The sequence below is a fragment of the Phlebotomus argentipes genome, unplaced genomic scaffold (genome assembly GCF_947086385.1).
Source record: "Phlebotomus argentipes unplaced genomic scaffold, Phlebotomus argentipes genome assembly contig_5, whole genome shotgun sequence".
NCBI classification, from domain to species: domain Eukaryota; kingdom Metazoa; phylum Arthropoda; class Insecta; order Diptera; family Psychodidae; genus Phlebotomus; species Phlebotomus argentipes.
Window position 1 is genome coordinate 12,546,991 of NW_026776165.1, and position 26,072 is coordinate 12,573,062.

Genomic DNA, 26,072 nt, shown 5'->3' on the forward strand with positions numbered 1-26,072 from the left:
TGATTTTTTGTAACATCCCGATACTTGTGGACTTCTCCAGTTTCTCAGAGAGTGGAGCAGAGCTTTTCCTCGCCGCAGCGAGATTCCACCCGTGAAGGTGACGACAGTCAAGAACAATCTGGATTGGGTGAGTCGCCTCACATACACGCAGCTTCTTTTGCTCTGAGTAATTCAACCTCTTGACCCTTGCCGTCCCCCGCGAGCACTCATCGTTGACCTCTGTGGCAGCGGCGCAATTGTGGCCGAGGGGCTTCCAGGCGGTCAGCCGGACGCACTCCCCGTCCACCCCTTCCCTTCCTGCTCATGTCGCGCCTGCAATTAATCAATCGGGTGACAAACACCTCCTTTCTGGGTCAATTAGCCGACTAGAGGACTCGGCATTTGTGGTGCTTATCCGTGATTCAATCGCTCGTGCATGTGAGCCTATATTTAGGGGTCTGCGAGGCTAGCTTTGGCACAGAGTCCTAATAAAAATAATCAGCCTATACCAATCTTTCTTACGACTCCACATCGCACGTCTTATCTGGCAGCTTCTTTCCTGCAAAAAAAGTCAATTTGGAAAGAGATAATTGAGGTGAGAACGGGGCTATTTAGACCAAGCGTTTCTCAAAGATCACCTAAGATAACTCAGCGTTTCAACTTTGCATTCTTATCTTATTAGATAAGATGTCAAATGATATATAAAAAATAAGTGACACAATATTATGGTTACATATAAAACTTATCACTATTTTATCAGTTTTTAGCACAAATAAACTTATAAAGGAAAGTGTTTCCATAACTTGCAATAAATTAAAAAGTTGAAATAACATTTTGAGGTTGGATTTTATGAGATATATTATTTTGCACTGATCCTTTCTTATTTGCTATTTTTGACAAAATCCCCGCAGATCAGTAATTTTATAGCAAGCAAAGTATTTGTTCTCTGTGTTCGCGGTAAAATTGCGATGTGGAAAAATTGAGGTTTGGTCGAAGCGTGAAATAGTTGGCAAATATTGCTCTCTTATCGCTTGTCCATGGTTCTTTTCAGCCACTCTGGGTATCGCGCTGTGCTGATAAGATGCACGAACGCAATTTCATTCACAAAGATCGCGGCCTGGCGAGTCACATGACAGGAGTCAGTGGCAGATATGACCGCGGACGCCTGTCAACAGGCTGTCGCGTGTGGTACAAACTGATGAACCCCTCGCTTATGCCGCTTTTCCACTTGATTTTCCGCAATTTTCTCTCCATCCACCCAAAATACCGTAGAGTGTTTTATTTACAAAAACAGTCACTATCGATATGTTTAACTCAACACCAATAATAAATTCTACCACGTTTTTCGCCAGAGTTTCCGTGGAATTTTTCCTATTTCACATGCCTTTTAGCCATGATGTGTGCTCGAGAATTTTTGGGAGTGTTGAGAAAGGAGAACTCTTATTTTCATTATGTACACAATTTCTCTCTGTTTCACTGTGTGTTCTTCACTTGGTTGGTGGAAGAAAAGTGAAAGAGGGAAAAGTGTGTGTGTGGTATTGAACTAATTTGAAAAGGGGATTTCGGGCATGTGTTTTCCTCTCTATACAATTTTCCCTTCCTTAATAAATGTGTGTATTTGTACTGTGGGATATTTTCGCCTTTCTCTCTCTGCCAAAAATTCCTTTTGTCGAAACGTGCAGAAATTTATTCACACCCTTTTCATTGAGCAAACATTACAGAGAATTTTGGAGACGACCGCGAGAGAGAGTGAGTGAGAGAGAAAAGGTGTTTTTGACAAATAGGAAAAAGTGGTGACAGAGACACAATCGATCTCGTCTAAATGCCTTTCTGGCCAATTTACGTTTGTCACCCCACAATTTCGCCTCTATATTGCCTCTGTGGCATTTCGCACCTGCACGTATGTGCACGTGAAATGTTTTCAATGAATTTTTAATGGATTTTCCTGCGGGAGGTGGTCGATGGCAGTGTGTAACAGGTGGAAATTATTTTTGAATTTTTCACCATTTCATTCTCATTTTGTCGCGTTGCAATCTCAAGTGTGTGTGTGTGTGTGTGTGTGTATTTTTGCAAAAAATAGAAGAATACTATGCAATATACATTTTTATAGCGTGCTAAATATAACATCATCACACATGCAATGTCGACGAAGAGTCTCGTGAACCCGCCTCTTCAGCCCCATTTCTCAGCCAACCCCCCAGACAAAGGCAATTAGAATTGATTTTAATGGGGTCGAGCGAGGGCTTCTCAAGGTAAAAGAAGCCAAAAAGAAGGGTTTTTTCGGTTGGATTTTAGGTGAGTGTTTCATTGTCGAGGATTTTTCATGTCTGACTTTTCCACAATATTGATTTCCCTCCGGATGGAATGTGACCTCTGCTGGGATTCCTTTCAACATTTCTACAGCCTGCATTTCCACTACATTCTCGAGGGGGAATCTTTGATCGTTGAGAGAATTGAAAGAGTGGGAAAAATCAGATGTATAATTAGCTATGTAATTAGATATGACTGAAAAAAAAACTGTTCGTAATCTCACATAGTGAGGGAAATTCCACAGAGAATATCATGTCATCGATTCATTCGTAATATCAGAAAAATCAAGTTTAGAATTAAGCTCGACATATTACTTAGTTGTTTAATTCCATTTTGACGGGTGAATTGAAGTTAAAATCGCCATTTGTTATTTTTTAATAGAGAAATTTGTGAAAAGTGAAAATAAAGTATGATAATTATATTCTGTTTGATTTCTAATAACTGCAAGTGATAGAAAGATTCTTTCTTAGCAGAAATTCTTGTTGGAAACTAATTTGTTATCTGTTTCCTTGTCATTTATATAAAGATTCTTTTCAAAGACTCCAACAGAAATTACCGCTCTTCGGCTATTTAATAGCTTTCCATTTAGGGACGTTTGAATAATACGACAATCATTTCGCAATCGTAATAGCAATATTGCAAATTTCTAAACGCCAATAAAGATTGAAGTGTGTGATATTGAAAAGATGCACAAAACCCTTCAAAACGCACTTATAAAGATTCTTACATCGTGTGCAGAAGTGCATTCGATGTGACTATTTGTTCTGTAATTGTGATGCTTCTTGATTGAATATTTTATTAGATATCCTTTTTCCTTCTCGATGATACGATATATGTATGTATATTGACATTTCTGTGTCATGCGAAAAAGAGACGGTGAGAGAGAGAGAGAGAGAGGAAATGGGAATTTCCGAATAGTTTGTGAATATAACTGAGAAATATTGCAGTAAGAATTCCACTTGAGTCTCCTTATAACTATGGCACTTGAGAGAATATCTTGAAAATACAGATTTTAACACAAATATTTATTCACGTTAAAGTGTGAGATTGTTTCTTGTGTGATTTTCATGTTTGAAATGACGTGAAATGGCAGATGAGAGATTTTTGTGATGATTATATACTTGGATGGGAAATTGGTGTAATTTTCTGTGTGTGTGCGAATGGAATAAAAATGTCACTTTCCTACGAAATTTCCTCATTTTCCTCATTGCAGCGCCTTTTGTCTCCACACAAGGGAGTCACTTAATGATTATATTCTCAATGGGGTGGAAGGACAATGAGAGCAACCATTCAACTGCGAGCAGGTGAATTATGTGGAAGAAATGAAGATAATTTGTGGTGTAACATCTTTTCCTCTTGGTGACATTTCACCACAAAATATTACTCTATCTTTTTTTTTTGCTCCATGAAATGGAAATGTGATGTTAAAGATTTCTCGGGATTTCCGTTTTTATTAACCTCCTGCAATTTTATTGGGTATTTTGGCTGAAAATGGACACTAAACACAATAAATGTTTATATTGTATTTTAAGAACGAAAGCACACGCGTGTCTTTTTGCCGCTGCTGCGACTTTACTTTCGACTTTTGTTGGGAGTTATAAAGAAATGAAAATTTAATTTCCGTGCGGGGTTGGGGGGGGGGGGTGGTGTTTAGCTCCACCTCCTGGGCAAAGCCTGGGTCAACTTTATGACAAAGTCATTGAATATTTATTCTCTGCTTATGGCTCATGGCTTAAGGAGTAATGCAGAAAATATTACGAATTGACATCTAAAATGGGGGAAATGTAAGAATATCGTGTCTTATTTTATTATATATTGCCACATTTCAATGGTATTTTAAATGTTCCAACCTCTTGAAACTATTTAGTTAGAATTTCCAATCATCTGTGCATATAATTTGTAAGCCTTGAGTTTACTTGAAGTTTCAAGAAGGATGTTGGTTGTGGTTTATGATACTTGTTTGGGAATTTGAACTCTTCACGTCTGAGCAAATGTTAATACATATTGCCAATACTTGTCAATATTCAGTGATTATATGAATCTATTGAGCAGCTTGATAACAAATTGCTGCACCAATTTAGCAATATTTCAATAACTTGCTGCTTTTGTGGTATAGAGTTTGATAAATTCGTAACCACCTTTTGATTTATGCAAGATTTCAGTATTTAGAATATCAGATCTGTAATTAGTGAGTCAGAATTTCAATATTCTATTCATCTTTATCAGACTTTCATCTCATTATCAATGATAATAATATTCTGACGGTGCGCTAATGAGAAATACCATTCGAAATTAAATCAGAGCCAGATTTCCAGGAACAATTTGGCAATTAAATCCTTGGATAAATTAGGGACACGTTGGGAGTGTTTAAATGTTAAATCGTATTGAATTTCATGCTGTGCTTTTGAGTAATGCACACTTCACGGGATATCCTTATTGATCTTTTGAATATCATTAATTGACGTAATTAGATTGAGGGTGTATGAAAGAGAAAATTATATACAGAAATGCGAGGGTAATTTTCTGTGTGTGTGTTTTTTTGTTTTAATTGTGAATTTTTAATACATATTATATCATGGAGAAAAATCGATAGTTTGGAAAACTTAAGAGAAGCGTATAATAATGAATAATTTATTGTGATTCCGAAGGTAGTAGATGTGGAGTTTGTGGTTGTGCGGTTGTGTGTGTAGATTGTTGTATTTTGTAAAAAGGGGTTAAATTGTGTGAAATGCAATTTTCTCCCAGATAACATTTAATCCAATGTGGAAAATGGCAGTGACAGACTGTAACGAGTGGAAATTAACAATTTACCCCATTTTGTCTTTGACCTAGATTTTGTCAGGTAGAGACTTTCCTTGGAGAGGCGACACGTAAACAAGTTGGTTGATTTTTCACATGTTGTTTTTTCTTCTTCTCTCACTCTCGTTGTCTTTTTATGGTGAAATTGAGAAAAATCTGGTCGGTGTGATGATTTTTTTTTCTTCCAAAATTGGGTTGTCGACAATTTATAATGTACATTTTTACATTTGCCTTTGAGAATAAGAAGAAGAAGAAAAAATAATGAGAAATGTAATTTAGAGATTTTGCTAATGGTTTTCAACATTTCGTCAATATCATTTCATGTTTCACAATTCGTATTCACAATTGTGAAATTCCATACTTTGCTATATATTATATTAGATTTTATGCCTGACATTTTTCCCTCATTATATTCCTTTTAGTATGCATACAAATTGCTTCTACTGATCAAACATATACATTTTTTTTTCTCTATATCGTTCTGCCTCGCGAACATGCTCAGAAGGACAAGAGAGATGTGCCACAAAGGAAAAGAGAGAGTGAGCAGGATAATGAAGTGCTTTTCATGAAAAAGTCTAACTTTTTACGTATAGAAACTGGGCTCATCTTGAGGATATTTTTTTTTGTTCCTTCAACGTTCAACATTCACTGCTTTTCCATTCGCACACCGAAGTGTGGAGGGACGGTAGAATTTTGTAGGATTCCTTCTATATAATAATGTGCAATGTATGAATAAGGTTTATCAATTTTCCTCCTCAACAACGGTCGGATGAATTTTCATCTATACTATGCGAAAAGTATGTTGTCTACTATCCCTCAAACCTGATGCTGTTTTGACCTAAATATTTGATAAAAAACTTCTTCTATCTCGTCATCAGTGCGGAATGGCTGTTCTGAGAAATTCATATCAAGAGCAAAAACGTTATTCGCAGCAAAATCCACTTTATATCCCAGTTATTGCGTTTAATACTGGGTGTGTCACTGGCTCTGCAAGGACTTGTTGTATGTGTTTGCTTTCCACATCAAATGCAGTTCACAAATCAAAAAGCTCACAGAGTTTATAAAACTCTCATGCATTTTTCATTCATCTCTAGTTCAGAACTGAATAGCAATTAGTGCCTGTTTACAATGTGAAGTATTCATTTTGCGTACAACATCATCTTGTTGGGTGAGATAGAGAGTAAATCAATATTGCATTTACAAGGGACTTTCCCTATAAAAGCGAGTACTTTCTGATGAGTTTCCCTACTTTATGGGTGTATTGGTTTATATTCTATTTAATCGCTTCGCACGCTGGATTGCGTCATTGAACCAGAAATTGACAAAGTTCTCCTTAATTGTTGCGATAACTTCCAATCTGTTCAATGTTGCATTTTTACATTACTATTAACAACAAAGCACAGTCTTTCACTAATGCTGTGTTTTCGTATTCAATTAAATCGCAGATTTAATCAATAAATATGTGTAATTTTTTATATGTTCGTAATGGAAAAGGAAAATTGTGTCGTGTAGTGTTTGTTTATCGATATAAATTACATTTTCCATGTAATGTCCGTAAGGTCTTTTGAAGAAAAATATATATGGTTCAACGGTACAAATTGAAGGTAAATAATGAGATATTGGAAAACTCTTGAGTTCGGCAAATTATGTAATATCACGAGAAATTTGATCTTTTTCACGAAAATTCATATAAATCCAAATATATGAAAAGTGAAAGGTTATAAAGGTCGATGTTAAATATGCGTTGTTTAAAAATTTATCATAGCTAAAAAAAATGATGTATTTTCCATGAATTTGTACATGAAAAAAACTCATGGGTTTTTTTTGTGGAAATATACAGAATGATTAACACATTATTCATATTGATGGAGTTGTGTGTACCTGTTATGCAAAAAATACTGTATTGCAAAGGTAACTTGAATAGGGTTGAGGATGGAAAAAAACACAAATCCACCCGATATTCAATTTTTCGCGAAATGTAAATGAGATAAAAAATATACCTGATGAATGAAATTCAAGTGCTCAACCTCGATGGCGCTTGAGCATTTGAGACATCGGCGAAGTGGAGTGGCAGCGAAGGAGGAAAAACAGAGCCGAGGTGATTCTGAAGAGTTTGGAAAAATGGTTGGAGAACTTTTGACTTTGGCGGTGAATTTGATTATGATTCTGGGGATTTTTGAGAAGCACATTTCTTCCCTTTGCGCCGGACGCGCGATAATTTGAGACCTTTGGCTTTTCCACAGACAATGGCGTCCATTAGACACCGCAGGTGCGATATTGCCAATCAAATAGATGGCTTTCCTATTGTGCACCGACGTTCGACATTCCATCCATTGTCGATACAAATTGCGCTTAATGAAGAAGCGGAGACAATGAGCGGAGAAGAGCATGATTTCCTGGCGAAAGGACGAACATTTCATGTGGCGCACAGTGGAATTTAATATAAAGTCACCCAGTAAACAAGTGACAAAGGTACATTCTTGCCTTTGCAGGTTGAGCGTGTGTGTGTGAAGATAATTTATATATTTTAAAGGTTTAAAATGTGGAAATATTGTGCTATCACCTTTATTATTCATCTTCCAATCACTCTTGCCAGTATCATGTATGGAAAATGCACTGATTTGCGTCCGGATTTTAATATCGGTGAAACTATAACTTTGCATGATTTGAATGGAACCACCTGGAAGCCGATTCGTCATTATCCTTTGTCCATGCCGAATTACAATACCTTTGATTCGTCTCCATATTTGCTCTTGGATTGTGTTGAATTTCACTTTGATGCTGTCAATGAGAGTGTATTTTTGCAGATTCTGCCAACAAATTGCTCGGAAAAATGCTGGACGGAGATCTTTCTTGTGGAAAAATTGGATAACAGTTCGAAGCTTATATTCACATTCACCGTAACGGCTGCACCGGAAAACTGTGCCAGACCTATGAGAGATGTTTACCTCATAACGTCAAATTTCAGTCAGATTCTCGTAATGTGGGATTGTTTTGATTACAACGACGGCACAATTTCTGAAGGTATCTGGATTCTGAGCAGGAGTGGAATTAATGTGGATCCAGAGACTTTTGGTGAGGCAAGGAAAATGTTCAAACCAAGTGTGCCAGAAGCATTGTGGGCTCAATTATCAAATACAATGACTTTGTGCACTTGTGAGACGAGATATGCAAAATATCCGTGCGTCAATAATGACGAATGCTACAAGAAGACCATCGCACAGTTTTTTCCTGATGGCCCTGATAGTAGTATTGGCGGTCCCGTTGATAAACATGATGCCAAGGAAGGCTCCTCAAACTTCCTCTTGTGGTTCTTCATCGGAGTTGCAGTGTTTACAGCTGTTACAGTGACTTTTATCCGCCTTTCTGGAGTATCTGATTGTCTATGTAATGAGAATTACCATGCTTTTTAAATACATTTGAACAGGAATTTGAATTTTCAAAAAGAAAGTAAGGCAGAGTAAATATTAAACAGTTTTTCAATAATAAAAAAAAAACATATATGAGAGGGTTAAAATTCAGCGTTTTATTTATTTCAAAATAGTTTTACACATCAATCATAGCGTTAAAATGCATAATAACTATCGTTACATAGACAATCAGCAATGCCAGAAAATGTGATGAAAGCTATTGTGGCAGCTACAAAAATCGCCACTCCAATGAAGAACCACAAGAGAAAGTTTGGAGCACCATCGCCGCCAATTCCAGCAGTCAGAACTTCACCCAAGCTGATCCTGATGCAATCGTCTTCCGTCAGGCAAGGAAGTCTTCCGAATCTTGACTTGCAATTGCACAAACTTCCACCTTTCCTCGGCTGAAGCCAGTGTTCCAATGGAACAAAAGTGTTGAACATCTTTCTAGCCTTTCGTAGGGTCATAAAGTCCACTTCAACATCTCCTCTAGCCAGAATCCAAATTCCCTCAGACACAGAGCCGTTTCCGAAGTCATGGCATCGCCACATGACGAGAACCTGATCAAAATCCGGTGTCATTATGTAGAATTCACTGAAAGGCTTGCAACAACTCAACGGTGTATTCGGAGCCGCAACTGAAGAGATACGTTGTGAACTATTCAGCGTCTCGAACATAAAATTCTCCATCCAGCATGATTCTTCAAATTCACTGTCGCCCTCTGAGCAATTTGTGGGCAAAATATGCAAAAACATGCTCTCATTGACAGCATCAAAATGAAATTCAACACAATCCAACAGTAAGTATGGAGATGAGTCGAATACATCGTACATTGGATGACGCATTCTGTGATGCCGAATGGGTTTCCAGACACTTCCACGCAAATCCAGCAAGTCGATGGCTTCTCCATCGTCATTCAGCGGGAGTAAATCACTGCATTTTCCACTGAAAACGCTCGCAAATGTGATTGGTAGATGAATAAATATGATTCCAAAGCAGTTCCACATATTTTCCGTCACAAATATTTGAAATTTCTTGCAGACAACACTAAAATATTTCACTCTAGATCGTCGTCTATCACCACAAAGTGAAGAAAGAATGTACCTTTGTCACTTGCTTACTGGGTGACTTTATATTAAATTCCACTGTGCGCCACATGAAATGTTCGTCCTTTCGCCAGGAAATCATGCTCTTCTCCGCTCATTGTCTCCGCTTCTTCATTAAGCGCAATTTGTATCGACAATGGATGGAATGTCGAACGTCGGTGCACAATAGGAAAGCCATCTATTTGATTGGCAATATCGCACCTGCGGTGTCTAATGGACGCCATTGTCTGTGGAAAAGCCAAAGGTCTCAAATTATCGCGCGTCCGGCGCAAAGGGAAGAAATGTGCTTCTCAAAAATCCCCAGAATCATAATCAAATTCACCGCCAAAGTCAAAAGTTCTCCAACCATTTTTCCAAACTCTTCAGAATCACCTCGGCTCTGTTTTCCCTCCTTCGCCGCCACTCCACTTCGCCGATGTCTCAAATGCTCAAGCGCCATCGAGGTTGAGCACTTGAATTTCATTTTCACATTTTGTCGGAAAGAATTCAATTTTCTATGATTTTAGCAATCTATTATTCTTAATATTTTGTTGCTTTTAAATGGATTTTCTTATATATATGACAATTTTTGTTGTTTAACGACAATTTCTTTGCACAAACAGAAGGTCTTAATGTAATCAAATGGTATTTCTGGGAATTCTAGATAAGTAGATTCTGTTGTTTGATAGGATTGGCACGTGGTTTTTATCTGATTAGATGAGAAATTTTCTCTCTAAAAATGTTAAAATTCCTCAATGTAACATTCTTAGTACTTTCAATCGATGATGTTGTTAGCATTATTGCCGCTATGTCGTTCGTGTTATTTCTGCGCAAGAATCTCTCAAGAGATAAAATCTCATGTTTAATCAGAATGTAAAATGAGACTTCAAAAGAATATTGTTTGCATAACCAAAAATTCATTGGATATAATTTCATAAATGACGTAGCGTCAAAGACTGCTTAAGTTCTACATTATTCTAATTTGATATTAAAGACTGTGGCGTATATTTGAAATTAATTTCCAAAGTCCCCATAAATTCAAAATCCCATGAAATATTTCGCAAGACTGAATAATGAAGCATTAGGGAAATGTGCCACTTTGTTTTCCAAGCAATTTCCAACTCTTCATTTAGTATTATTAACGTTTTGGGAAAGAGCGCGGCAACAGGAAATTCATCGGGAAGACAAGAGTTGAGATATTTTCATATTGTGTGTGTGTGCGTTGTTTATTGAGATTTTGCCATGCACGAATCTTATGCGATGAAGACTGATTGTGTGAATTGTAATTAATTTTCATCGTTGCGATGGTAATTGAAACAATTATTATTTAAATAAAATTATGAGGTTGTGTGTGGTGAACATGATTGGATAACTTTACTCCTGGAATTATATGAAAATTGTGGCGCACACGTGAAGAAGAAGGGCTGTGAGGGAAAAATAGCACCTCATTAATATCTCGTCTATCCCTGGAAGCTCTTTAGCCTTTTGTATCCCATCATCCATCCACTCATGCAAAGTGCTAACGAACGTACAGCTGGGTGAATTGGACTTGAATATATAGGCATTGGCATGAGTGAAATGGGGTGAGCGTGTGTTGTGTATGATTTTCATCACGTGGGAACTTTAACAATTTAATGTGGAAGTTATGGCCGTAGTTCCCTAATTAAGTTGATTTGGGATCAAAGGTAACTTGGCACAGCTTTCTCAAAATATATATACACATCCATGGATCATGTTTCATTAACATCCAACAACATCCCAATTCTATAGCTTTGTGTATGGCAAAGGTATTTTCCTGATGACTAAAAGTCATCCCTTAAATGCTGCCTTTTTGTGTGTGTGTGTGAATTTGGAGATGAAAGAATGGCGCGAACGCGCTAAGCTCTTTTTCACGTGATACACATTCAAAAAAAGAAAAATCGGCACGTGTTTTCGCTGCCACGGTATGTCAATTGATACAGTGGGATGGAGAAGACGCAGTGGAATGATATTGTTTGCCATTTGATGTGAAACGAGAAATCGTCCTAATTTCAATCAAACTCGAAAATCGATTTTCACTCACTTTGACTTTCTCGCCCTCTGTATATATGGGTTGCGTTGCTTGGTTTAGGGGATGAATATTTGATGTATCTTCTGACTCTCTCGTGAAGGGAAAAAGCTCTCAAGCACTCATCCAGCTTATGGTTGGTGTGATTATTTTGAAAGAACCTTGAAAGATAAGGTGTTTATGGCAAATAAGAGGGATTTTGGCCATTGTGATATGAAATCTTTTCAATGTATTGTACCGTGAGTACATTGGAAGCTGTTACAATAATGCTTTTGTGATTAAACACCAACAGAAAGATTCATCGAGATTCGTTATTTATAGATTCAAAATTCGTACTTTTGAGTTGATTACAAAGAAACAGCGTTAATCAAAGAAAGGCACACCAATAACAGAAAACTGCATAAGAGACAAATCCAGCTTTGTCTCAGAGTACATATTGAGTGACACAAATCGAAATGTGTCATTTCTACTGCTTTGCTGTGGCACTTTGATTAAAAATAGCTTCTAGTTTTTGATTTTGGTGTCAACCATAAAAGAAATGTTATGAATTCTTGACAATTTCTACGTATTAAAGACGAATTTTTGGTATTATTTGGTATTCGAATGTCATCGTACAAGTCCTAAAGCATTCAAAGTAATTAAAAGCACTTGCTGACCATCGAATAATTATTGTGGTTAACCCTGCATCTTCCGCAATATTGTGCCTAATCCTGGGAGAGTAATTGTACAGCTTCTTCTGTGACTGTGAATGTCAATATCTGTGGTTATTTGCGGAAGTGAATGCGACAAGTTTTGGGAGGAAGGGTGGGAATCTCATTTTGTGGCATTCAGTCCCATCGGATGGTTAGGGAGCGCGTCAAACCCGGATCCGAACTGTGTGGATGTGCGGTGTGAAGAAATAAAAGCCACGAGCACCGCAGATCTAATTCTTTGGAGACTCTTAACGTCTTTCTTGGGGGTTTTCCGGGTTATTTTTTTTTTCCTATTTTGCCTTTGCGCCCCACTTTCTGGCTGTCAAATTATATATTGGAAAAGAGGGAACCATTCACGCTTTTGGTCCATCCATCCGGTGGAGAGTCGCCAACCAGTTGAGGGCGCAGTCGTTTTTCCACTCGTTCATCCCCCGCGGGAAATCATTCACCCTCCGCGGCGGTGTACAATGGGACGGTGGGAGGCCAACTGGGCAAACAGAGTTAAGGAAATGCCGTGGGGAGAATTTGTCTAGATAGCACGCAATGACTCTCTCAATGCTGATCAAATATGCCAGCAGAGAAGGCCTCCTGGGGAGGGCAAAAGCCATCCGGGGCGATGTTGAGCAAATAGTGGATTTTATGGGCGACTCCACGCCCTCATCGTCGAGTCAATGGCAGTCCGGCGGGGATTAGGAGAGTGTGAACTTGCACTGGAAGCTCACAATGTCGTCAACAGGTTGGAATCTGCATGCGTGGCAACTCTGGGTGTATATAAAAGTTGTATGGAAAGAATCCCTTTTCCTGTCAGCCATGTGAGCATGAATATAACGCATTTGTGCGTTTGGGGAGAATGACAGATGTGAGTTGGAGAACAATATTTATATATATATATATATATTTTTTGTCATGACGCTTTTTTTTCTATCATTCCAACACTCACAAGAACGGCGTTGAGTGGAGAAGTGAGATTGCAAAAGGATGGCAAGCTGTGGAGCTTTGGATATGTGATCATTTGTTCACAACACCACTTCGGAAATATCCTTTCGCCTCGAGACAAATATTGGATTCTCTGGGAAATTCAATTGAGCTGTTTTCATCCTTCTCTTCTTCTTCCTCTTTGGTTCTGTGCAAATCGGATCCACTGGTGGATTGTTTAATTTTCTGATACATTAAGAAGATCATAGAATTTGTGTGGATATAAGTTGTAATTAGAGAACTAAAGGAAATTGTTTGAGATTTCAATGAGTCAGACATTAGAGAAATCCTTCAAATGTCTCTTTCAGGATACTTTTACAATGAATTTTCTGCTAAAATTCACGTGAAAAGTTCATTATTTCACGATGTGTTGTGATAAAAGGTTATCTTGAGGAGCAAGGACGCTCGTTGACCTTTAATGCTGCCTCGAAAACCTCGCTAGAAAGAATGCTATTTATGACAATCTATATTGTAAAATATTGTCTGTCGCTCTTTTGGCAAGCACAAATCACATGAAATGCCCAAGAGACTCTTCGACACATTTTTTTTCATCATCATCATCAATATATTGCTTCACATAGTGGAACAAAAAAAGGAGGAAAAAGAACTTCCAACATTATTCAACATCCTTCGCCTTTTTTGCAGCCATCCTTCAAATTGTCGTCTAAAGTTTTTTTTTTCCTCGTCCTCCTTTTCAACACTGAATAGCATATAAATTGTCTCTTTATCATCGGGTTCTTGCGACGCAACAAAGACAGCAAAATGTAAATTTGTCTTGTGTGTTGGTGAAAAAATGAATATAATTTTCACTTATAACACACCCCTCATGAAGTGCCGCTCTTCTGGTCCCATTTCCTCAATTTTCCCATCATCTGCGACAGACACAACACTCACGCATCGCTCCTGCTTTGCGACAATTGATTTAGGAGGCTAGGAGTGGAAAGTTGTGTGCTGGGGAGAGTGAGAGGGAGACGCGCACGAGTTCCAGAGGCCGAGGGTCGGCTAAAGCGATAAAAGTCTTGTTTAACAAAGTGATAGAGGAACGAAGACACGAAGCTTTAAAGGCGATTTTTTTCTTCTTCCTTAAAGGCACAATCCGATAAATCCTTGAAACTACACGCTTCTTAAGCTTCAACTCTCATTCCAAACTCGATGAGGCAGCAAGAGGGATTTATATGTTGACTCACGACTGAAGTATATGTATAAGTGATTTTTTTTTAATAAAAAAAATTCTTCGAGTGCTTTTGAAGCGATAGAATATAATATATACAAACAGAAGAAAGTTAATTGAGAAATTGTGACATTTTTCACTGTAAAGCAATGATTTCCCATGGCTTTCACATTAATTAATTTAATTTTGAAACTCAGAATGGCGCGAATGTTTCTATGAAAAGCCAGAAATTTCACTACATATTCATAGAATGTTCTTTTTGTTGGCAATTTGTGAACACAAAAAACCACTTCAACATTGTCAATGGAAATTGCAATGATATTTCTAAAAGTGTTTGTTTTTACGGAGTGAAAACCTAAACTTTTTAATAATATTTCATACTGATTAATGAAGATTGAAATGTGTCAATTTGACTGAAATTTATCTCTCGAGTTTCGTCAAAAGTGAAGAGAATCACTTATTTGATAATTCATTGGAATAATTCAGCATCTGAAGTGAATTAGGGTTGATTAAATATATAGATTGTCACATAGACTTCAAATTGGACGCGTAAATGAGTTCATAGTGGAACTTGTCAATGGCTTTCGACAAGGATAATCAATATATTTTTGTGTTATAAGGGATGCATATGCATAGTATCATTAACTTCTCTTATTCTCTTTCACACAATATGAGACGACATGGAAGCAATTATATTGGATTAAGCTTGAGTGTTTCATCGATTTTTCATTACTGACTATATTCTCGCTTTCTTTTCCTCTCAATTTTGTTGCTCTCAAAAAGAAAAAAAAATTCTCAGTGATATTATTTTGAGGGTAAAATGAATGCGATTTTTTTTCTCTGAAAAACATATAATTTCAATTCAATTGAATTCAATTAAATTTATGTGAAAAGCATTTTCCTATTGTAAATAGGACATCAATCTGTTTTCATCACTGGTGAGTGCAGAATTTCCACAAAACCTCATGCAAATATTGTATTTCAATGCAGCGCATATGAAGTATCATACCACAAAACACTGTAATAATATGACAGCAGTGTGAAACAATTATAATTATTTTGACTTCCATCCCTGACAATTAAACTTTGAGTGCAATATTAAACCGATGAATGTAAATTGTGTATATAAGTGAGTTTTCTGAGGGGAATTTATTGTTTGTGAATGTAATTAATAAAGTTTCACCTATTCTAAAACTCATTTCTCAATGGGTGATACGAAAATCATGTGACAAATGGAACTTCAGAGATAATTCATACTTCTGCATTTGACACAAAAATCAACAGTATCAAAATTGGCTTTTCAATTCTGAGTGCGTTTCCTCACACTGCTGCACATGCTGTGTGAGCTGCAATTCCAGTGAATTTCTCATTTAATTTGGCCTGTGCAGGGTATTTGTGGTGAAAATTCAAAGGCTCATTAGTGGGTTACCACGTAATTTGGGTGAATGATTGAATTGGTCAAACTTCAGAATTTGTGGGAGTGAAAATTGCATAATTTACATTGATTTTCAAATATCTTTTATGAACACAAAGGCTTTTCAACTTATGCAGAAACCCTATTTTGTTTCACTATCTTGCAGATTAGCCAAAGGAGAAGTGCGTGAAGAAATGGAGATGATGAATTTTCCATCAACGAATTGCTTCAACTGTTAATTTTGGTCACTTTGTGTGCTCTGTGAAAAATTGAGGATCAAGCTTGAGGAGGAGACAGTTTAACAAGCATTGCCAGGAACAGAGCACAAAGTGAGGAGCAGCACCGCACACAAATTCTGTCATATGTGGTTGTGGATGCTGTGCAACAGGAAATTAATGTGTCATATTCAATAATTCCTGCCCTGTGGAGAACAGAGAGAGAGAGAGAGAGAATCTGTGGCGTGGCGTTTGCAGTGACGAATAGTGATAGGATATATTTTGTTTGGGACAATTGTAACGACGGAAGGAAATCAAAGTGGAATCTGATAAGGGAATTCATCGTGCTACAGTGAAGAATGTCGTCCAGGAAATTGGAATCCCCACCAATATCTAATCAATATTCAGGAAGTAATGCAATCTCAAGTGGAAAATCACCTGTGCCGTCCCCTGATCCAGATATTGATGATCCAAGCTCAAAGCGGCAGGCGACGAGGTGAGTTTTCTTTTCTCTTTTGACTTCTCCTGCTTTCTCTGTCTTTCTCTCGCTATTCATGTGGTGGTGTGTTTGTGGCCAAAGAGATGAGGGAGAGAGAGAAAGAGGGAAAACTTTGCCGCCAGGCGAAAGGACATTTTTCACCGTCCATCAATCATGTTATCAATTTACTGATTAACGTCTGAGTTAATTGTGTGGGAGTGGATTTTGATTAATGGCACTTTTTCTGCAAACTCCACGAACGTTAAGAGTCCATTAGACTCTATTTAATAAGTTTTTTTTGGGGGGTTTTGTATGCAAACCAGTCTAGCCAAAATCTCATACAAACACACGCAATAGAAAATTAAATTAATAACTAGATTTAATACAATTTGCACATCGTGGTGAGATGAAATATAAATGCATTACTGGACTTTGTAAATCGTTTATAAATTTAATTGACGCGTGGGAGACAATTGTGTTATATTGCTCATTACATCCATCAACGATATTAACGTCACTTCCAGTCAAGTTTTCCACACAACACACACATTCTGTTAGTTGGAAAAGTGCAGCATATGTTTGAGCATGAATGAATTTAATATGATTTCCATTATCAGTCTCTTTTAATGGTGTAATGTGATATATGAACACTCACAATTCGAGTTTACATGCTATAAATTGAGAGCTTATTTGAGTTAACATTTTTATTCCTGAGTCATTTTATTAATAACACTTTTAATACCTTTTGGCACAAATAGTTTTGATACAGTGGAAGAAGAGTATTGAATTTCTGTGTGCCCACATTAAATTACAATGAGTCAATAATGTGTTGATATGAATATATCACAGATTGACACATTTGTGATTAATTTGAATTTCCGAGAAAATAATAGAGAGGTAAATCAAAATTCACTCTCCTCTTTTGCGGCGTTGCAGAATTGTGATGAAAAAAAAAACATTGTCATCATGTTTTCTATAATAATTTCCATACAAAATCATTGATGAATGAATAACTAAAAAGTATGAGTTTCAGTGAATAGATCAAACCGACTATTGTTTTCTGTGTGTGTCTGTGTTTTGCAGAGTTTTCAAAAAGAGCTCATCAAATGGCAAAATAACGGTGTACCTCGGAAAGCGCGACTTCGTTGACCACATCACTCATGTTGATCCAATTGACGGCGTGGTGCTGATTGATCCGGACTATGTGAAGGACAGAAAGGTGTTTGGCCACGTGCTGGCCGCTTTTCGCTATGGTCGTGAGGATTTGGATGTCCTGGGCCTAACATTCCGGAAAGATTTGTATTTAGCGTCAGAACAAGTGGGTGAAGAGAAAGATGTGGAGAGGAGTAGAGAGCTGATATTGGTCCTTTCTCTCTCTCTTTGCAGATTTATCCGACAACTGGGAGTGATCGTCCACTGACGCGACTCCAGGAGCGACTGATCAAGAAGCTGGGCCCTTATGCATTCCCCTTCTATTTCGAGGTGCCGCCGCACTGTCCGGCCTCAGTGTCGCTGCAACCGGCGCCCGGGGACACGGGAAAGCCGTGCGGTGTGGACTATGAGCTGAAGGCATTCGTGGGCGAGAGTCAGGATGATAAGCCGCACAAGCGAAACTCGGTGCGACTGGCCATTCGCAAGATCATGTATGCACCGTCGAAGCTCGGCGAGCAGCCGTCGATTGAAGTGAGCAAGGAGTTCATGATGAAGCCAAATAAGATTCACCTGGAGGCGAGTCTGGACAAGGAGCTGTATCACCATGGTGAGACGATATCGGTGAATGTTCATATTGCCAATAACTCCAATAGGACTGTGAAGAAGATTAAAGTTACCGTGCGGCAGTTTGCGGATATCTGTCTATTCTCGACAGCTCAATACAAATGCACTGTGGCAGAAGTGGAATCTGAGTGAGTATTGAAGTGTTTTGTGTGACAAATCAATTTTCTTTTCTCACTTCGTTTTCCTCTCACCGAAACAATAATAATAATAATAATAAGAAAATAATTTCTCCCATTTGGTCTGCGCGAAAAGTAAGAAATGTGGAAAGAGATTTTATATATTTTGATTCTGAGATTCTGTGCACAGACGCAGAACATTATTTATGCAAGATACACCATTCCTTTTTTAGCAATCTGTATCTTTTCCATTTTGCATCTCCGCAGGGGAAAGAAGGACAAAAAGGAGCGGAAATTGCCAGTGAATCAGTAAATCACTACCTTTTCCCCTCTTTCCTTCACAATTTCTTATTCATTACCATCAATTTCTCACACAATATTTTCTTATTTACTACTACATCGTTAAATGATGAATTTCTTTCCACGCAATTCTCATATGGTATGATAGTAAAAATGCTGAATCCTTTTTTTACGTACATCCACGCACTGTGGTTGTGTTATCATCAAATGCTCTCGCTTTTCTTCTCTTTCTCTATCCACCACTTTCACCCATAGGATGGGTGAAAGTGTAATAAAATAAAACTACATACAATATAAATAAGAGAGAAGATGGTAAGAATAAAATTCGATTTCGCAGAATCTTGGGGTTTTTTTCTGGATTGTGCGGAGAAAAAGTTCTTAACGCAAGTATTGTTGTCAATGCAATAAAGGACAAATTATGTTTGGTGAGAAGAAGACGAGGACAAAAGCCTTCAAGACGCATTACTCTTATATAGTTGTGATTCTTCTCCACAAATCATTTTTATTTCCTATTCAACGGAAAATCGAAGCTGATGCTTCAAAGGGAGAGAGAGAGACGTAAGAATATAGCACTGGAAAGAGGAGTTATTATGAGTTTGCATAGCAGCAATGGAATAGCAGAGGTAAAAATACGTTTAGGGAATATTGAGATGTGATAAGTGTGATTCTAACGTGAAGTTTTATTGACTTATAAACTCTTCACCGTTTGCAAGTGATATTTTGTGTGGTAAAGGAGGAAAAGTAGACTTTTGTCAAATTCTTGACAGAATTTGCTATATAAAAGATATAAAAAAAAGTTAAATGACTCTTTTGTATTGCTTTTCAGATTTAAGTTAGTCAAACTTGTTGAACGTTTGAAACAATTGCAAATTAAGTTTTTTTTTTGGTTAAAGCGACCTTAGAAGATTTAATTTTCAATCTTATGCATGGGAAATTTTCTGACAATCGCCCACACAAATGATTTGCCCATTGACTTGTTCAAATGACAGAAACGCATAATCCATTATAATTTAATTGTGTGTTCACAAGTGTCAACATTGAAGCTTCTCTGATTTTCCCATGGATGCGAAGCTTTCGAGGAATCACAACAATATAATAGTAATTGAGAAGGCTTGATTTACATAGCTGGTTTTGTATAATGACTATATATCTGGCCAATATTGTGCAATTGTTGTCTCTTCTGGGAGATCTTACAACAATTCTCCTTGATTTGAATGTTTCTCCTGTGCAATAATTCAGGGATAATGTAGTCAGTCCGGGATTTACGCTGTCGAAAGTGTACACGGTGAAGCCACTGTTGAAGAACAATAAGGATAAGCGAGGACTGGCCCTGGATGGACAATTGAAGCATGAGGACACCAACTTGGCCTCAAGTACACTGTAAGGCACAGTGAGAATTGCACGACTTTTCACAATATGGGATTGGTTATATGGATCTCTCACGGCTGCTTCAAATGGTTTATTCCTCCTTCTTAACATATGTTTCTGTTAACCCCAAAGGCGCACTCTTGGTGGTTGGTTTGGTGATGGTTTTTCTTATGTGTATAGGAGAAAATGCAAACTTTTATGTCAAGAGCAAGGAGACGTAACGAGGATGGTAGAAGAAAAAGAAGCCATCGCATATTCAATTCAATGTTTTTCACATTCTATTCCAACTCCGCCGCGCGATGGGTGGTTATTTTGAAAGAAGAAATCACAGTGAGAGACGCCACGGTGCAAGGCAATGCTGTGTGCTTCATATGGATGGAATGAAGCAATTAAAATTGATTTTCTATCCAGACTACAGTGCACACGACGACCCCAAACAAAGAGAGAGTGATTTTTCTTCCCAGACAATATATGGCGAAATAAGATTGGTGATATGAGTGAAAATTGGAAATTAAACATAATTTTCTTCTCTTCTCCATCGCTGCACATACACGCGTGATTGGACGTTAAAGAGAAGGATGTCAAGTGGCACCGGGCTTCACATTGTCCAAAGTTTTCCAATTGACACCACTTTTGGCCAATAACAAGGACAAATGGGGTTTGGCACTTGATGGACAACTTAAGCACGAGGACACTAATCTCGCCTCGAGTACTCTGTAAGTTTTTTTTTTTTTGTCTTCCCCTTGTCATTTTCATTTAAGAGAGATTTTTTCTGCAAAATGTGTGATTGTTTTACATGATAAATGTAAATTCGAATGTCCGGAAGGACAGAGCAAACAAATTTACCTAATTCTGCCACAGAGTTATTATTTGTCGAGAGAGAAGCAGAACTAAAAAAAATTACCGCGTTGAAAAATGACTCGCTTTTTGCTCGTTGATAAAAAAAACACACACACGCCGCACAACCCTTTTTTTCCTTCTAGATTCAGCGTCCGAACGAAAGGAGAGAAAATATTTGTCCAAATTCATTTTTATTCATTCCATAAATGGCTCAATCTGTGAACCTTATCGTGGGATGATCTTGTAGAGAGAAACGCGCTTCTTTTTTGCCTTTTGACTTGTTTTTGGGGTGGAATTGGAACACATTGAGCTGAAAGGGGTTGATTCGCTACCCAGAAGAGCCTTTTGAAGATATCTGATGGGGGAATTTGGGAGGGAAAGAGTGGTCAGTGATGATGAGGCCTTTTGTCTTTTCCCACCATTTCACATCAGTCAGAATCTCAACTTTCCAATTACACAACAAATGCTCATTGCATCCCTCAAGAGATTGTGAACCAGTTCAGCTTCAATTCGGATAAATGAAACGTGGGATGACGTGGGGAAAAAAAAGGGAATCGAATAAGAAATTCCTTTGACAAATAGAACAAAAATGATGCTCAAGAGAGATTTTGAGAGAAAATCGGGGAAATCCTTTCTCGCCAATTGAATAAGAATTCAATTTTGTCCCAATTACCGACTGTTTTTTTTGCTAACATGCTCTCTTTTTTCATCACTGAACTTCTTGGTACTGAATCCCACACACACTCACACAAACACACACACACACACTTGAATAGGTCTCGCACGTCTGTCGATGGACCGTATAGGTAATATTGATGAAATAGCTCACAATGTTTGCTTTAATCCCCTCTTTAATATGAACTAATTGGCATGCAATTGACTGCATTCACTAACTTTTGACACCTTATTTACCACAAACACGCCATGCGTAATGCAATGTAAATTAGTGCATGTTTATACTGAAGCCTGTGGAAAATGTGGCGTTTAGCAGAAGGAGAAAAGGAATATGGTGTTGATGGTGAAGTTACCAAAGGTATCATTTTGGTATTATTGCTGCCGGAAATATAAAATAAGCTTTAATTCAATGTTCCGGCGGTAGTTGAATTTGCTAGAGTAGACGGAAATGGCTTCTTATAAAAAATTATCCTCTTTAAGCTATGATTGTTGTGTACATTCATGTCAATCACTGTACATTATTTGAGCATTTTGTTGCACAAGTGAGAAAGAAGGTACAGGATAGAGTGACATGAGCAGCATACCTTTGGTAAACTTCTATGTAGTATGAAGGCAATTTGTCACACAAGTAGATGCAAAGAGCAAATATGTTGAAATATTAAAAATGTCGTAGAATAGTTGTGTAGATAAATTGTTACCTTTGGCACGCATCGTCATATTGAATTGATGCAAGGGCTCTGTTTGGCACGTGAAAGAGCCCAAACTATAGAGATCTTAGAGGGAATGTGAATAATTTAAGAGGTTGAAGAGGAGTAATTTGAGTAGCTCAGGCTCAAAGCGTAGTGATTTACTGGATGGTGGGGACAGAGAGTAAATTGAATGTAATGTGATGTGACATTTTCTTTAATATCCCACACCTCTCTCGGCATCTTTCCCACCTGCAGAATTGCTGATCCGACACAGAGGGAGAACCTGGGGATAATCGTGCAGTACAAGGTGAAGGTGAAGCTGTGCATAGGTGGACCCATACTGGGCGGGTGAGGCGTCAAGTGTGCACGCAGAGGCGATTGGAGGTGGATTGTGGGATGTGAATGTGTGTGTGTATTCTTTTCCAGGGATCTGGTGGCTGAATTACCGTTTATTCTTATGCATCCGAAGCCAGAGGAGGAGGACGTGAAGCCCATCTTGTCGAGTCGGTCGCCGAGCAAGGGCGACAGGGGTTCACAGAGTCAAGGAGCCACGAACAATTCTGAGAATGCCGACGCAGAAGTTCCAACAACCAACCTTATTCAATTGGACGGGTGAGTTGTCAGTCTTGCAGACTATTTATTTTCCTTAAATGCAATCTCTTTCTGAAGCAGGGATGAAGTTGGTGGTGCGGATGATGATATAATTTTTGAAGATTTTGCCAGACTACGACTTAAGGGCGCCGAAACGGAAGCCTAAGTTTCTTTTACTTCTTTTATAAAAGCTGTATTGATTGATTAAACTTGTAAAGTGAATATGCGACACATTGAAAATTCCTCGCTTGAGAGATCTTTTTTTTTTGTTTTCTTTAGATAAACCAATAGAATTGTAGCATTTTTGTAAATGTTGAAGAGGGTGGAAAATGAAAAAAAAAATTGAACGATACACAAACATAAATAGAAGAAGAAATATTATAATTAAATATCTCGTGTAAAGAGAGAAACCGAATTACAATATCATATATTTGAAGGAAAAAAAACAGTATCATGATGATGAAATAATAATTTAGTAAATAAATATTGCTACACTATTGCTATATTGCATAACATACGATTTTTAGGAAAAATGCGCCGCACAGAAATAGGAAAATAACACATGAAGGTGAAAAATTTTGCAAGTAAAATGATATATTTGAGAAGGAGAAAGAGGGGCGAAATGATGTGCATTTAAAGGGATTAAAGGCTGTTTGTCCGTTCGAATGCTTGTTATGCAGACTCACAAGAAAGAGAATCAAAGTTAGAATTTCAACCTGAATAACTTTTACTCTTTGGAGTAAAAAAAAAATCTAGACCAGAAGACGCTTTTCCACGTGTTTTTTTTCTTTTTAGAGTGACGCTGACTTTCTTTGGATTCCAGATAATTTTGCAAGATATTTCTGAACAGTAACGTGAGATATTTCAATAAAACAGTCTTTCTTTCCTTCTGTGCCATCAATTTCGAGTCGTATTTCTGAATTATATTTTTTTTCGTGAGAAAAGGGCGCAAATTGCAATTGTTTTCTGTGGCTTGTGCCAAAGAGGGTGAGTTTTAGGGTGGAACAGACGAAAAAGTTGAGATTTTACTTTGCACATTTCGCAAAAGCGTGTGGAAAAAAGGAGAGAATTTTGCAAGTGTAATAATGTTAATTGAAGACGCTACCAAAGTAAACAAAATAAAAGAAAATTGATAGAGAAACATTTTTTCTAATGAAAAAACAATATAAATGAAAAATATTGTCGAAGAGAGAAGATGGGAGAAAAGATGCCAGAAATATTAAAATAGATTAAAAAAGATGACGAGGAGAGAAATTCTTTGGGGAGATGAAGTAAATAAACATAGTGAAATTATACACATAATAATTCATAAGTGTTTCTAAAGAAGATTTTAATAAAAAATGGAAAATATTAATGTTTGTCCGCACAATATGTAAAGAGAGAGAAAAAAAAGAAGATAAATTCTCCAGTGATGGAAAATGAAGATGAATTAATGTTGTTTTCAGAATTAAAAAAAAAACATAGTGAAAGAAGAAAAAAACCTTTTTTGCAATATATTTCCCATGTGAAATATAAATGAAATCATATATTTATTTTATACGATGTTGCTTTCTTGCAATATTTATTCATACAATTAGATTTTTTAAACGCAAGTTTGCAATGATTTTCTTATGTCTACAATGCATTTAACACAATTTTCCTAATAGCTTTAAACACGTGGCATTTTCTCTTCTTTGAGTAACAAAAAAAAGAATAAGATTAAGGAGAAAAAATATTGAATTCAATAAATGCTGAAGAGAAAGAGAAACTAATAAAAAAAACATACTTTACATGTTATAATAAATGTATTTTAAATATTGCCTTCCACTCTAATTAAACTCACATAAAGCGAATTACATTTTTTGACGTTTTCGAAAAGAAAGAGAGAAAAAGAGTAAATACAATTCTGATGTTTTAATGTCAAGAGAGGAAAAAAAAATGATGATTTACAAGAAATCTGACTAAATTGGGAATTAACTAATCATGGATTTATGATTGTGAAATGAAACTGAGAAGGGGAAGAAGAGATTGTATTTTGTGACCTTTCGGAGAGAGTTCTAAAGAAAAAGAAGCATTTGAGAAAATGCAAGATTATTTTTAAACTTGGAAAAAAGAAACAAAATCTATAAATTTTGCCTATTGAAAAATCTATCGATGGAAAAATTGATGAATTTATTATATGTGAAGTGAAGTAAAAGAGGAAATTGACGTCTTTTTATACGCGACAATTAAGTGAGGAAAAAAAAACTACATGAAATGAAATTTATAGAAAATATAGAAGATGCTATATATATATGAAAATATTGAGAAGAATCATTCTAATTTATAAAATGAAAAGTATTAAATAATTGTACAAGAACTTCGACATTGAACAAACGACATAAATTTTTACGAATGTGAAGCAAAAAAGCATTTGTGAAATTGCGACGATTGAAAAATATCATTGGATATTGATAGAATAATTTACTTGTTGGATTTTTCTCAGTGTATTTATTTCCCAACACTTCCCTGTTCTGGTTTTTTTTTCTAATCCTGTTCATTAAAAGAGAAAGAAATGCCCCGCAGCACAGAGAAGAAATAATAATGGAAAACGGCGGTCAAGCCGGACATTTATAGACAGTGAACAGAGAATGTGGATTAAATAAAAGGAAAACCAATTTGTGTAATCCAAACAAAAAAAAAAGGAAGGAAGATAAATGAATATTTTAATCGAATTTACCTCAAGTTTTTCCCACCGAATTAATCCTTTTTCCCGCCCAAGAAGGCACTTTTTCGCTTTTTCTCTTTCTCTTCGTCGCTCATCTTCGCATTTCCCCCCCACTCGAGGCGTTGTTTATGGTAATCTAATTGAGTTTCTCATGAGTCGTGCGGGACGAAAGGAGAGCTCGGCACGAGATTTTGCTCAGAAAGACACTGTCGAGGTCATGTCAGGATCATCCTTGCGGTGGACAAAGTGAAATCTATGCGGTAAGAAATGGAAGAAAAAGTTCTTAATCTGCAGCGTCATTCTGCTGTGCGTCTTCAGCTGTCGTGAGGATTTTCCAGGATGTTAGCTAAGTTGCAGTTTCTTGTGGATAGCACAAGTCCTGGTGAACCACAATTCAACAGGTTCCTCTCTGAATCCACAACAAGTGAAAAGCATTTCTCTGCTGATTGCAGATTG

The 26,072-nt window shown here is 37.1% G+C and overlaps 1 protein-coding gene across 5 annotated transcripts; it reads left to right on the top strand.

Annotated features, from left to right (window-relative positions):
- On the top strand, nt 1-25,096 carry LOC132256373 (beta-arrestin-1). 5 transcript variants are annotated; one of them, XM_059752736.1, is made up of 9 exons: nt 1-127; nt 16,049-16,593; nt 17,659-17,893; nt 17,962-18,479; nt 20,708-20,851; nt 21,752-21,781; nt 22,595-22,687; nt 22,766-22,951; nt 23,012-25,096. In XM_059752736.1, the coding sequence occupies exons 2-9, from the start codon at nt 16,457-16,459 to the stop codon at nt 23,094-23,096; spliced, it is 1,428 nt and encodes a 475-aa protein (XP_059608719.1). In that variant the 5' UTR covers nt 1-127; nt 16,049-16,456; the 3' UTR covers nt 23,097-25,096. The 5 variants fall into 5 exon arrangements, with proteins under 5 accessions (XP_059608719.1, XP_059608723.1, XP_059608722.1 ...); XM_059752737.1 differs by lacking the exon at nt 1-127 and adding an exon at nt 3,575-3,593; XM_059752740.1 differs by lacking the exons at nt 20,708-20,851; nt 21,752-21,781 and adding an exon at nt 20,007-20,147 and having other exon boundaries at nt 3-127.
- Nucleotides 25,097-26,072: the final 976 nt, after the last annotated feature.